This window comes from Hipposideros armiger, unplaced genomic scaffold (genome assembly GCF_001890085.2).
Source record: "Hipposideros armiger isolate ML-2016 unplaced genomic scaffold, ASM189008v1 scaffold_795, whole genome shotgun sequence".
Classification (NCBI taxonomy): Eukaryota; Metazoa; Chordata; class Mammalia; order Chiroptera; family Hipposideridae; genus Hipposideros; species Hipposideros armiger.
Genome location: NW_017732145.1, coordinates 236,518 through 252,005, shown reverse-complemented (window position 1 = coordinate 252,005; position 15,488 = coordinate 236,518). Strand labels below are relative to the sequence as shown.

General features: G+C 33.4%; 2 protein-coding genes across 4 annotated transcripts in view; one reads left to right on the top strand and one right to left on the bottom strand.

Moving 5' to 3' along the window:
• LOC109374140 (adhesion G protein-coupled receptor B3) overlaps nt 1-15,488 on the bottom strand; it is a 409,286-nt gene that overhangs the window by 354,470 nt on the left and 39,328 nt on the right. The window lies entirely within an intron of this gene.
• Nucleotides 7,962-8,260, top strand: LOC109374141 (40S ribosomal protein S27-like). Its single transcript, XM_019628476.1, has one exon. The coding sequence runs from the start codon at nt 7,984-7,986 to the stop codon at nt 8,236-8,238; it is 255 nt and encodes an 84-aa protein (XP_019484021.1). The 5' UTR covers nt 7,962-7,983; the 3' UTR covers nt 8,239-8,260.

Genomic DNA, 15,488 nt, shown 5'->3' with positions numbered 1-15,488 from the left:
GTAAATCAGCACCTAGTTCAGTTTTTCGCAAATAAAGACAGGTCTTTCTATGAACGAGGAATTATGAAGCTCACTGAAAGATGGCAAAAGGTTATCGAACAGAATGGGCAATATATCATTGATTGATCTTTGTTCTTTATATAAATAAATGACCTTTGAAAAACATAGACAAAATACGTCATGACTTTTCCGACAACCCAATATTATGAATTGGTAAAGTAATGAGGGATTATTAATTTGTTCCTGGATTGGGGAAAATCAGAGTGAAATCACATTTAGAATGGATCTTAAAATTTAGAGGGAGAATTTTCTATGTTTTTAGGTATGTTCAAATATCTGAGGTATTCTTTTTCTCTTGGAGTCATCCCTTCTAGGGGCTTCTTTCTAGACTGGTTGATTGCTAGAATTTCCCTTTATCATTAGTCTGGAAAATCCCTTCACCTCTCCCTGAATACTGTCTGGGACCCATGTTTTCCCCTTTCTTGATTTACAACTCATTTTGCTGTAAACCGCCTAGAAGCTTCCTGAGAAATAATAATGAGATGCACTTTTTTGTCTTTTTTTGGTCTTAACATGACTACTCGTATAGTCAACCTGAATTAACTTGATATGGAATTCTTGGTGGAAAACAATGTTACCCAACAAAGTCACCATGAAAGGACATTCTAACTCCTTATTATCCTTATTGTTCATGTGCTACCTATTTTTCTGTTTTGCTATTTGTTTTTCTGGAAACTTTTAAGATCTGCCTTTATTCCCAATACTTAGAAATTAATAATGATGTGCCTGTCACATATACCCCACAATTTACTATTGGGGAATTGGGTCCAAATCTGTATACTCATGTCTTTCATTCTTAAACTGAAAGATTTAGTAATTACTTACTGTTTCTTTTCTGACCATAATATTTTTCTATTTTTGGAACACTTATCAGTCATATTTTGCATCTTATAGATTGATACATTTCAATTTTTTTCCTTTCTCCTTCTCATTTTTGTACTTTTTCTACTTTCTACTATCTTTAATTTTATATTTCAACCTCATATATTGAACTATTATTTTGTTTCTCATATTTAATTTCTAAGAGTTCTTTTTTTATATATATAATTCTTATTTTGTTTCAGAGATTCAATATATTCTTTTATTTCTCTCTAATAATTTATAGCTATTTGAAAGTTTTCTTTTACTTTCTGGAAGTCTTCCTTTTCTGAGTTCCTTTTTCATCCTTTGTATTGGGATTCTTAATAATAGAGATTTCTCTTAACTTATTTAGGAGTAAAGCACTGAATAACTTGATTGGAAACTATCTGTTTGTGCAGGATGTGTCCAATAAATGCGATTCACAGAAATGCAAATCCAGATTTTCCAGTGGAGACATTCAACACTGAAGTATATGAGGTCTTTTATCTTAAGTCGGTTCCATTTCTGTTCAGTCTTTCCTTGAAGGGTGTAGTAAGTAGTGCCAATATTTGGGTTAAAGTGGAGCAAGAGAGTGAAGCATGGTTGCTTTCTTCACATATTTTCATCCTCTGTTTTGTTAAGCATATCACCCCACCCTGCTGTGATTGTGGGAGCTAAGTCCAAATACCCCTTTGATTACATAATTCTATATTTTTAAAATACACAAAAATATAGGCTCCTACCTTAAAAGACTGATTATTAAAAAGAGAAAAATTTATGGTGATTTTAATAAATAGTATTAACTTAAAATTAAATTATGTGGTATATGGTATCAGCTCTACTCCAAAAAAAATACATCTATTTGTATGTAGCTAGTCTAATGTAAACATATCTTTAAATTATTTTCTGGAAAATGTCCCCTATGTTAACATTAAAATCTCTCATAATTGCAATTTATATCATATTGCTCTCATTCTTCTCCCAATGGAAATCAAGTCTCTCTTAATAAAGGTGATATTAAAAGAGAGGGCCTAATTAAAAGTAGGCCAGACATCTCAATTCAGATTTCAATGACCTCATTATAAAATGCAAGATGAAATCTTAAGAAATGGCCATATTCTACATTTAAGTGTAGAGGTTTTAAAAAAAAAAGTATATATATATATATATATATATATATATATATATATATATATATATATACACACACACACACACACACACACATACATATATATATATATATATATATTTATATATTTGTACTTACTTGCCTCTAAGATTATTATAAAAAATCTGATTTGAGTTTTTTTGGTTTTTTTTAACGACTTAATGGGAATTGTAAGAAACAGTGCAATGTAATTAAAACTAAGAAGCAAATCACCAGGCAATGCACTGTGTAGGCTGAGGACCAAAACAGATCAATAAATAAGACAGACAGGTAGATAAACCAAGTAGATGAAATCCAGAGTGACAGAGAAAACTGGAGGGCAGACATGAGAGCTATCAGGGAGCAACACTGGAACATTACAGATTATTCTACGACACCGTGAATGATAAGACAAAGGCTAAAAACTAACAGGCCAGAACTAGGGTTATTCCCCATCTGTGTTGCCACAATTTACAAAATTTAAAATTCATATACAAGTCTAGCTTTTCAGTTTTTCTTGATGATAAGATGGGGGCAGTTAACGCTTGCCCCCATTTCCAAACCACATCATTTGTAGCTAGGAAGCAGGTGCCCCTGAGATAGCTTATTGGTGTTCTCATCACGCACACGGTGTAGGCATTCCTACGCCCTTACACCTGGCACCTTTGCCCAGCTTTGTACCTGCCTGGTACATTCCGGCCACTGCACTTACCATGCCTTCTGTGAGGCATTTGCACAGACAGAAGAGCATCGCTGTAAAGGTTAAATGTAGAAAAGTGTTAACAGATATTCATAAACCTAAGTCAGATACGATATCACTCCTCTGCTGTATTGGTCCCACATCTCACTCCATATGGAAGCCAAAACCTTACAATACCAACACCACCAGAGCTGCCAGGCCACAAAATTAATCTTAATTGCAATGGCCCACTCTATACTGTTAATATAAACTGTTTTTTTAATATAAAGTAGTGTATGCTGGCTTTAAAAACTTTAAAAATATAAAATATGGAAAGGAAAAAATACTCATAATTACACAGAATGTAAGAGATCTGTTTATCAGTAATATGGTAAAATGGCATAGAAGGTTAAGAGTGATTTCAATGGCATGTTCTAAATTCATCCGTAAAAGAAAAAAGATTAAAGATTATGGGATCAATGCCCATGTTTTCTTATTCTTCACAATTGTGGCTCCTCCTGCTATCCTGGAATAGTTAACATGAGTTAATATATATTCTTTGAAATCTGTAAACTATTCCATGGAATAGTGCTGTTTCAGTCTTTGTGACTTTCTTACTCTATTGTCTAATTAAATTTAAGTTCTGCTCTAATTCTGTGACATTATTTAACCAGAAATTAAATGTAAATTATCTGGGTCATGAAGTAGAAAGCATATTAGGACATTTTTAAACTACAGATTCTTTTATTTTCTCTAAGACAAAATCTCTTCAATGAATTGTGTCATTCTAAAACATCAAACTTTTCCAAAATCTGTTGAAATGCAATGAATTAAAATTAATAACCTCCTTTTACTGAGGTCAAATTTATAGCCGTTCAACCATTTTAATATGTGGATATTTGGATGAAGGGGGAAAAAAATCTGATTGGGCTGAAGTGATAGCTGTAGTTATTGGTATTAAAGATCCTCAGTTTAACAGAGGATGTTTTCAAGATGTTCTGAGCATTGATTGATAATTTATAAAAATTCTAATAACCTTGGTGATCTGATTTTTTAGATAAGAATAAAAACCTGTAATGATAATAACCTCATATAATGTGGCAGGCACTGTCTACATAAAGTCTTCTAAACACCCTACAGCTTAGGGGTAATTCGGTTTCTACAATTTTGAAGGGAAAACTGAGTCATTCAGTAAGTGAATTATCAAATTATACAGGTGAAGCTGGATTTACAACCAACTAATGTCCCCACTCAGAACCTAACCTCTTCCAATGGCACTACTCCAATCCCTAGTATCAGAAGAATACATTACAATTCAGTTCATTGTTGGGTGGGCCAAATAGCAAAGTTAAGTAACAAATATCTATGATGTATTTACCATGCATAGTTTTGTAAAAAGGAGAAATGTGTTTCCAAATAACATTCTGGAGAAAATATTTCAAATTAAATGCAATCTGTTGGTACTTAAATGAGAAAATTCTAATTTCCTGGAACATTTATATATTGATAACAACAGATGAGAAGCCACATTCATGCTTACTACATGCATATTAGCAGAATCAAGGACTCTCAAAAAACAACTACGCAGTTTTGATTATTAGCTTTAAAAAAACATATTGAGTTATTATTATTCATTCTGTATTAATCTGGATTCTCCAGAGAAACAGAGCAAATAGAATATTTGTGTATACACATATATAATATATATAATATATATTGGGTTGTCAGAAATGTCAAGACGTATTTTTCATGTATTTCATTGCAAAAATGCATCATGACTTTTCCAACAACCCGATAATATATATTATATATTATGTAATATGTATACACATATATAATATATTGTATTATATATGTATCATGTTGCATTATGGTAAATCATAATTTAATTAATGCACAAATATTTGGGCACTTGGTTTCCAAAACAGTGTATTATAAATACTACCATCATAAAATATTTATTCACATCTCAGATTATCTCAGTAAAATAGATTTGGGGCAGAAGAATTATAAACCACATTATTTCAAAATGTGTAAGTAATCTAACTTATATGACTTCATCAGTGTGTCTCTTAAGCCCTAACCTAACCAGTATTGGTTTTTATAAGAATATTTCATTATTTTGTTTTTAAAAAACATAGAAGCAACTGTTTATGTATCACCTGTCATTTGTTTCAGTTATGGTGTTTGGTACATACCAAGAATTAGGCCCTCTCTTGTAATATCACCTTTATTAAAAGAATCTTGATTTCTATTGGGAGAATAATGAGAGCAAAAAGTTTTAATTTTGTAGAGTAAATTATACTTAACTATTTTGTTTTGGTTTCTTCCTTTGCTTTTTATGGTAAAAAGTCCTACTACCACTAAGGCCAGATAGTCACAAAAATTTCTTTAAAAATTATAATTTTCATTATTTTGTTCTTTTAAAAAGTATTCATTAGCACTTCTGAAATTTCATTTGGTATATGACATAGAGTAAGTTTCTAAATTAACTTTTTCTGCCAGTTAACTTGTGCACTGTATTGCATGACTGACCGTTATCAGTGTAAACAAGTACTAATTTATTGTTCTGAATAAATATTGGTATTTTCTTAGGTTTAATTTCAATCTTCAGGCTACTCTGTTATCTTAATTTACATAATAGCTTTTTTCTTCAAGGATATTCCTATTTTGGGGGTAAAATAAAATAAGATAAAATGATTTCAAGTAAAGCACACTACATTAGTTGCACACTTGAAATACTTTTTATCATCAAAGTATTTCAAAAACCACTATCTTTCTTGTAAAAGATAGTCAAAGGCCAGTGAAGGTATATCTGACCCAGTGTGTTCAGAAAAGAGGGCTTCACCATGTCAAGTGTTGAGTAGAAAGTCACCATTTTGCATCTGGTTCCTCAAAGACAATGCCCAGGAATTCCACGGATCCCTCATTTCATGGTCAGCTTTAACCATGGAAACTACCTTGCTTAGCAGGTGAAATCTAGTTGAATCAGTCTGCCTCCCACAGCCTTTCTTATACTATTGGTGAGTATTTTCTCCTCACCTAAACCCAGCAGTTCAATCCAGTTGTCATACCCGACAGGGTAAATGCATATGTTTCTAGGCCAAGTTTAAGAATATGATGCATATTAATATCTGAATTTGACACGGAAGGTACAGAACCTCTCTTGGGTCAAATGGAAGTAACTTCTAAAGTGCACTGACCTAATATCTAGGTCAGTTGCAGCCTGATCATTATTGTTGTTTTTATAATCATTATTTACTTGTGCGAGGGTAGTCAGAATCTAGTCTAGTTCTATAATATATTCTCTGATTTTAGATTTGTAGTTAGAAAAAGAGAGAGAGAAATAATAAATACTGAGAAAGAAAATCATGTTTAATTAAAAGTGGTGCTAGATATAGAGCAATCCATCTTTTATTTTCTTTGAAAACCAGTTAGTTAAATATGTGGATGATATATGTTGAATGTTTAGTTCTGTATTAGATTAACGACTCAAAAACCAGTACTGATACAAATTTTCTGAGGAGTTTGTGACGGTTAATTTCATGTGTCAACTTGACTAGGCACAGGGTGCCCAGACATATGGATATATCGGTGATGCAGGATGAAAGTAAAATTTGAATCGGTAGACTGACTAAAGCAGATTGTCCTCCCCAGGGTTGGTGGGCTCCATCCAATGCATTGAAAGTGTGAATACAAAAAAAGGGAGAGTCAAGAGAGAATTTGATCTCTGTGTCTGGCCATCTCCAAGCTGGAACATTGGCCTTGTCATACCCTCAAACTCAGACTATTTGATGTCTCCTACTTGATTACAGCAGATCCTGGGACCCCTCATCCTCCAGAATCACATGAGCCAACCATATATACATTATATAACAAATATGCATATTCTAGCAAGTAGAATATAAATATATATGTAATATATAACATATATAATATATAATATACATGAATATATAAAAATAATATGTATTATTTATATTACATATAATATTATATAATATTTGCATCTGTAAAACAGTTAATTTTAAACGTTTTTGGGCATGGTAAATTTATTTACATCATTACTAATAAATTTTAAGAAGCAGGTGAACAAATCACATATATATTATATATATTACATATTATATACATAGTATATAAACAATATACATATTATATATGTTATATATATATAGAAACAATCAGCATAATTATTATTTTAGTCTACTGTCACACTTTTATGCGTTCCATTTTCTTAGATTCCACATTTCAATGGAGATCACGCAGTATTTGTATTTCTGTGTCTGGCTTATTTCACTTAGCTTAATGTACTCCAGTTTCATCCATATTCTTGCAAATGGCAAGCTTTCCTTCTTTTTTGAAGGCTGAATAAAATTTCATGTATATGTTATATATACATCATTTTTTAAAAATCTATTTACCCACCCAGAGACACTTAGACTGTTTCCATAGCTTGGCTATTGTAAAAAATGCTGCAGTGAACATGAGAGTGCAGGTGCCTCTTTGAGGTTCTGATTTTCTTCCTCTGGGTGGATACCAAGAAGAGGGATTGCTGGATCACACAGTGGTTCTATTTCTAATTTTTTGAGGAAACTCCAAACTGTTTTCCATAAGAGCTGCACCAATTTACATTCCCACCAATAGTGTGGCTCCCTTTTCTCTACATCCTCACCAACAAATTATCCGAAAAGAAAAAGAAACCAATTCTATTCACAATAGCAAACAAAAAGCATAAAATACTCAGGAATAAACTTAACCAAAGAGTTGAAAATTTGCACACTGAAAATTATAAAACACTAATGAAGGAAATTAAAGACACCTAAATGCAAAGACATCCGTGTTCATTGATTGATAAAATTAATATTGGTAAAATGTCTATACTACGTGTACTGAAAGGATTCAGTAGAATTCCTTTCAAAGTTTCAATGGCATTCTTTACAAATATTGGAAAAAACCTTAAAATTCAAATGGAACCACAAGAGCACAGGATATCCAAAGAATTCTTGAGCAAGAATAGATGGATGCATCATCCTTCCTAATTTCAAATTACATCACAAAGCTACACTAATCAAAACAGTATGGTACTAGCATAAAAACACACACATAGACCAATGGAACAGAATAGATGACCTAGAAATAATAACACATATCTACTGTCAGCTGATTTTAGATAAGGCGCCAAGAGTACACAGTGAGGAACATTAAAAAATAGTTTTGGCCTTTCCGGCGGTGACGACCTCCCCACAAGAACATGCCCCTCACTAAGGATCTCCTTCATCCCTCTCCAGAAGAGGAGAAGAGGAAACACAAGAAGAAGCGCCTGGTGCAGAGCCCCAACTCCTACTTCATGGACGTGAAGTTCCCAGGATGCTATAAAATCACCACCGTCTTTAGTCATGCACAAACGGTAGTTTTGTGTGTTGGCTGCTCCATGGCCCTTTGTCAGCCCACAGGAGGAAAAGCAAGGCTTACAGAAGGATGCTCCTTCAGAAGGAAGCAGCACTAAAAGCCTACTGAGTCAAGATGAGTGAGGAACAAGCCCAATAAACACATTTTGGATACATCCTGGAAAAAAAAAAAGTTTTTGGAAAACTGGATAGCCACATGCAGAAGGATGAATTTGGTCCCTTATCTCATAACATATACAAATAGCACCTTGAAATGGTTTAAGGTTTAAATGCAAGTCTCCAAAACATAAAACATATAGAAGAAAACATAAGGAAGAAGCTTTTCATATTGGTCTGGGCAATGATCTTTTAGATATGACCAAAAACACAGGCAACAAAAGCAAAAACAGACAAGTGGGATTACATCAAACTGAAAAATTTCTGCACAGCAAAGGAAACCCTCAACAGAGAGAAAAGGCCACCCACAGAATGGAAGAAGGTATTTGCAAACTACATATCTATAAGGAGTCAATATCCAAACTATATAAGGAACTTCAACAACTCAAAAGCAGAAATACCAAATAACCTGATTAAAATGAGCTAAGGACTTGAATAGACGTTTCTTTAAAAAAAAGACATACAAATGGCAACAGGCATATGAATAGGTTTTCTCTATTTCCTGCATTCTTTTTTCCTCCCCCTATACTGACCTGACAGCAATATAACTATATAAAATATTTTTCATTATTTGTTATGCTATTTTTAAATGTTTATATGTACTGTTTTTAATTTTTTCTCTATAGGAAAAAAATAATTGAATTCAAATGTTTTTTGTTTACTTGTTCCCCTAGTGAAGATAATGGTGACCCCCCTACTTATAAGGACCCTGTGATCAGTACAGACTGAGATTTCAAATGGAAGGAGCCATTAACTCTAGAAGATAGGGTTAACTAACTTTTGCCAATAAAGATGTGAGTGGAAGTGGCATTTCTAGTTGATAGGAAGGTATGCCTTCTCTACAAGCTTTTTTTTTTTTTAATTTTACTTTTTTTCCTACTTGGATGCAAGAGGCTCCATATCCCTAAGGGATGAAGAGTCACAAGAAAGGAATCTGAATTCTTGTATCAACCCACGAAGGAAAGCCAACCACAAACCAGGAATACCTTCACTGAACTGTTATATGAGCAAGAAATAAAATTCTACTGTATTCAGCCACTAAACCTTTGGAGTTTGTTACAACAGCAAACATTACTCAAATTAATACACTATGGATTTCAGTGATTTTTTTTGTCTAGGTTTGACTATTTTCATAGTAATACAAAAATATTTAATTTTACGCAAGTGTCTCCTATATACTTTGAAAGTTAGAGAACTCCAGTATAAATATTTTAAAGAGATATTGAAAAAAATGTAAAAATGTAAACAATGATTTAAACTGGGATATATATTTTAAAATGGAGTTAAGAAAAAGCCATCATGGGGCTGACTTAGTGGCTCAGTTGGTTAAGAGCGCGAACTCTGAGCAACAGGGTTGCCGGTACGATGCCCACATGGGCCAGTGAGCTGCGTCCAAGCTGAGCTGCCAACAGATGGCGAGATGGCTCAGCTGGTGAGAGCACATGCTCCTAACTAGAAGGTTGATGGTTCGATTCCCGCATGGGATGGTGGGCTACGCCCTCCCACAACTAAGATTGAACACAGCACCTTGAGCTGAGTGTACTCAAGCTGCTGATGGGCGGCCAGATGACGACTAGACTTGGAGTGAGCTAGCTGCTCCCTCCACAACTAAGATTAAAAAACAACAACTTGGCTGTTCCCCTTTCCCAATTCCCCAATAAAATCTTAAAGGAAAGGAAAGGAAAGGAAGGGAAGGGAAGGGAAGGGAAGGGAAGGGAAGGAAATGAAAGGAAAGTGTGAGCCATCATGGGGTGGCCGGTTAGCTCAAGTGGTAAGAGTGCAGGCTTGTGACACCAAGGTTGCCAGTTTGATTTCCATGTGGGTCAGTGAGCGGCACCCACTGCAACTAGATTGAGGACAGCTACTTGACTTGGAGCTAATGAGTTCTGGAAAAACACACTGTTCCCCAATTAAAAAAAAAAAAAGATAAATTACCAACTTTGAGTCATCCAATAGAATGACATAAGAATAAAAACTTTAAAGAAAGCCATCATTTGCACTCCCGTGCATAACACCAAAAGAATTGTGTTTTGTCCAGGTAACTCATTGGACAACTGGAAACAATATCCTTTTGGAATTTTTTTTATAACTATTATAATGCTTCTTTGATGTTAGCAGCATTATTACCATTATCATTTTAATTTGCAAATTCTAGATTTTCTTCAAGTATATTTGGTATACATATTAGTTATAACAGTTTCACGTGTACAATACACTGATTCGACATTTTTATACCCTACAATGTGAACACTCCACTAATTCTATTATAGTCTGTCACTGTGCAGTTATATCGCAATATTATGGGCTATATTCCCCTTCACCTTTTTCACCCATTCCCCCACTCCTCCCTTCTAATAGCCATCCCTTTGGTCTGTTTCTATGAGTCTGTTTTTGTTTTGTTTTCTTTGTTTGTCTTTTTTAGATTTCCACATATAAGTGAGACCAAACAGTATTTGTTTTTTCTCAGCCTGACTTATTTCACTTAGTATAATACCCTCTAGACTTATCCATGTTGTTGCAAATGGCAAGGTTGCATTCTTTTCTATTGCTGTGTAATACACCATTATGTGTATGTGTATATATGCATGTGTGTGTGTGTGTGTATATATACATACATGTGTAAACATATACATATAAGTATGTATATATGTATATACGAGTGTATTATATAGATGTAGTACACACACACATACTACATCTTCTTTATCCATTCATCTGTTGATAGACACCTAGTTTGCTTGCATATCTTGGCTGTTGCAAATAATGCTGCAATGAACACAGGGGTGAATATGTCTTTTTGAATTAGTGTGTTCATTTTCTTCAGATAAATACCCAGAAGTAGAATTGCTGGGTTGTATGATATATATATATATATATATATATATATATATATATATATATATATTTAGTTCTTTTGAGGACCCTCAATGGTATTGGGTTATTGAAAAAGTCATGCAGTATTTTTTCTATGTTTTTAGTTGCAAAAATGTGTCATGACTTTTCCAACAACCTAATAGCTATGCCAATTTTCAATCCCAACAACAGTACACAAGAGTTCCCTTTACTCCACATCCTTGCCAATACATGGTATGTGTTGATTTTTGGATCACAGCCATTCTGACTGATGTGAGGTGGCATCTCATTGTGATTTTGATTTGCATTTCCTGATGATTTGTAAGGTTGAGCATCTTTTCATGTCTCTTGGCCATTTGTATGTCTTCCTTATAAAAATGTCTTTTCATGTCCTCTGCCTATTTTTCAATTGGATTACTCATATTTTGTTATTGAGTTTGCATGAGTTTCTTATATATTTTGGACATTAACTCTTTATTGGCTATATCATTTGTAAACTTATATGGAACCACAAAAGACCACAAACAGCCAAACCAATCTTCAGAAAGAAGAGCAAAGTTGGAGGTATCATGCTCCCTGACTTCAAACTATACTACAAAACAGCACGGTAATGGCACAGAAACAGACACACAGATCAATGGAACAAAAATAAATGCTTGCTTGTATGGTGAGCTAATCTATAACAAAGGAGATAAATATATACAATGGAGTAATGACAGTCTCTTCAACAATGGGAAAACTGGACAGAGGTATGCAAAATAATGAAACGGGACCATTCTCTTACACCATAAACAAAAATAAACTCAAAATGGCTTAAAGACTTAAATGTAAGGCCTGAAACCATAAAACTCCTAGAAGAAAATATAGGTAGTAAATATTTAACATCAGCCTGAGTAATACCTTTTTGTCTATGTCGCCATGAACAAGGGAAACAAAAGCAAAAATAAACAAATGGAGCTCATGTGCACCGGAAAAACCACATGAGGACACAGCTAGTTAGGAGGCCATCTGCAAGCCAAAGAGAGAGGCCTCAGAAGAAACCAAACCTGCCAACACTTGATCTTGGAATTCCAGCCTCCAGAACCATGAAAAATACATTTCTGTGGTTTAAGCCACAGAATATGTGGTATTTTGTTACGGCAGCCCAAGCAGACTAATACACTATAAAAAGTTAGAATATCTCACCTGTATTCTGGAGCTGAAAACCTATCTTGATCATCACTGTTTGTCCATTGTTTACTAAACCTTTATCTCTAAATCCAGAAACAAAAATGAACACTAAGGAAGGCCCTGATAAAAAAACATGGGACTTCATCAAACTAAAAAGCCTAAAAAGCTGCACAGTGAAGGAAACCATCAACAAAACGAAAAGACTATTTACCAAATGGAAGAATATATTTACAACTTCTAGAACTTAATTGAATCCTGGAATTAATGAAGTGCTAATATTTTGATAATACTAACAATCTTGCATATTAAAATCATAATAAAATTAATGAATATGAGAAATTAATTAAAAGGATAGACACAAAACAGGCTGTTAGATCCAATTGGCAAGAATCCTGAAAATAATCATTGAATCTGGATATATTCAAATCTTTTACTCCACTCAATTCTTCCTCTGATCTCATCCACATTCCGAATAAATTCTACTTTTTTTTTTTTAACCAGTTTTTCATTCTACATACCTGTCCTTTATATGTTCTACAGCAGGAGTGGCAAGCTCAAAAGCTTACAGGGAACGGGGCAGGGGACTAGGTCTACGGGTTATACTTACTGAGAGTGGTAGACTTGTGATAAAATGGAGGAGTCTATACCCCCTCTAAACAGAACACATGCTCTAGGCAATTTTCTTGTGGAAATGCCAGTCCAGCACTTTTGAATTTTCTGATTTTTTTTCCAGGAAAATTAGAAATCCAGAGCTGCATATGAAATTAACTTAACTTTTTTGAAACCCTGGGAGGCAAACAAAATACGTGGGGAACACAAACTTGATCTGTGCTCTAAAGATTCTACCTATATGTAAACAACTGAAAATGTAGTGTAAGTTGGTGAGGAAAATAAAAAGCAAAGATCACTTGGGAGCAAAGACACTTTGGCCTCTGTTTTGATTGGGCATGACCTAAACAAACAAGATGGCATTTTCTGTGGTTTTATTAATAGATTATCAATATTATTTTGTTTGCCCCCCCCCAGGATTATACCTTATGCCATCACATTTATTATTTTATTTTATTTTTTCATGGAGCGAAATAATTTTTTTTTAAAGTAAGGAAATTTGCCTGCATCTTTTTATGTAGCTCCGTTCATTGTTAATTAAAATCACTTTAAGAATTCCTGTGATTCCATTTATATGAATAAATTCTGAATATTCCCTTGAAACATTCAGGTGGGGAAAAAAGGTAAAAAAAAGTAACTACATCCCATGAATAAGATTCTGAGCTAGAGTATAAAGTAACAATGAGAAAACAGCTTAAGAAAATAAATCTTAAGAAAACTGAGTTTTCTCAAAGACTTGTACTGAACCAGAACCAGTAGAAATGCACTGAGGACAAAAAAAATCTCTTACTACTTAAGAAAAGAAAACTATAAGCAGCATAAACAAGTTAATTTTCAGTTTTACATAATACACATATTGTTTTGAGGCTTTTAAGAAACACAAATATCTGAATAAACGAAACAACAGAACCTTGCCAATATAAAGTGAGTATTCTTGCCAAAAATTAATGTATGGAGTACTTCCTCTTTATGTATACTCTTTGCCAAAAAAGAAAAGATGCACACTAAATAGGATTTATTTAAGATTGCCAGTATCATACAGCAAAATGCAATTAGAATAAACAATATTCTGAAACAACTGGCTCCTGAGTAACTGCATTTTCTGCAGATTAAATTAGGGACTGTCAGAATTTAGAAAAAGTTTATCCTTTTAAGGAAGCTAGTTTCATTTAAGTGCATTACTAGATTCAAAACCCTTGGTAACTTAGAAATGTCACATGACTCAAGTAATATGCCCATAACTGTATCATTAATTCAACACACATACATTTAAAAGCACATTTGTACCAAGATCTATGGAGGAAATAACAGTAGTAGAATACCGTCCCCATCCTGGGGGAGTTTATGGTTTAGCTATGAAAAGAAAACCATAGAAACATTTAAAAAAACAAAAGCAAGTGCATAATAATATAGCTTGAAACATTAGATGAGTGCTTAAACAGCAGCCCCTCACTATGAATTAGTTTTATTACAGTTTCATTATTGCATTAGCATTCTAGCAAGATAACACCATCCAATGTTATTTGGAAATGGCACACTTTCATTTCCAAAGCAAATAACAAAATGTTAGAAGACAATTTTAAAAGAGGGTATTATTTAGGTCAAAACATTTGAGTAAATATTTAAAAGGTGTTTTTTTATTCAAATGCTAAAATGGGACAAAGAAAATAAAGCATTGTTTGATGAGTGGAAAACAAAATGGTGACTTGGCAAAGAGAATGGATCTTTTTCACAATTCTATAAAATTTTAAAATAATGATAAATCTAATAAGAAAAAAATAAAAATGAAATAAATCATCAAAGAGCAGCGATAACTTTAAGCCTGAACATAAAATTTGTAGCAAAAATTTAGCAATTTTTTATTTACCTTCTTTAATTTCTCTTTTTTTGAACTGACTACCAGCAAGATGCAAGCTTGGAAGTGGAAATGTCAATATAACAGATTAAAGAGGATGGAGGTGGCCGGTCCCAGTGCAAGTTGCCTTAAAATATTCCACAATGGTATACTGATTATTTTGAACTAAAATCAGCTGAAAAGCAGCATGAGCAGGAAAAGCTCTCTTACACTCCTCTGTCCCCCTAAAAGCAGGAAATACTGTCCCCGTAAAAGCAAGAAATATTCATCAATCTCCATGAAGTGGCCCTGCTCCTTAAGGACTGAGAGACATCCTTATCACAGTTAAAAAATCCAGTCGAAAAAGTGTGTATGAACAAACTTTATAACATCGTTACTAATTTACAACCCAAACCCAAATGTTGTTTAGATTCCCTCGTTCATGAATACCCAAAAACCATGCTTAGATTCCTTTCCAACGACCACTAACTTTCTTTGCCAATTTCTCACAAATTCAGTCTTTGTCTAAAAAGTATAAAAAGGTGCCTAGCTCAAACATTTAAGCCTACTTTATAATCTGAGCTTTATATTGTGATTCTTCCATGTGCACGTATTAAATTGCTTTTTTGTGGGGGAGCTTCTGGTCAAGATGGCAAAATAAAAATGAATATATATATATATATATATATATATATATATATATATATATATATATATATATATATA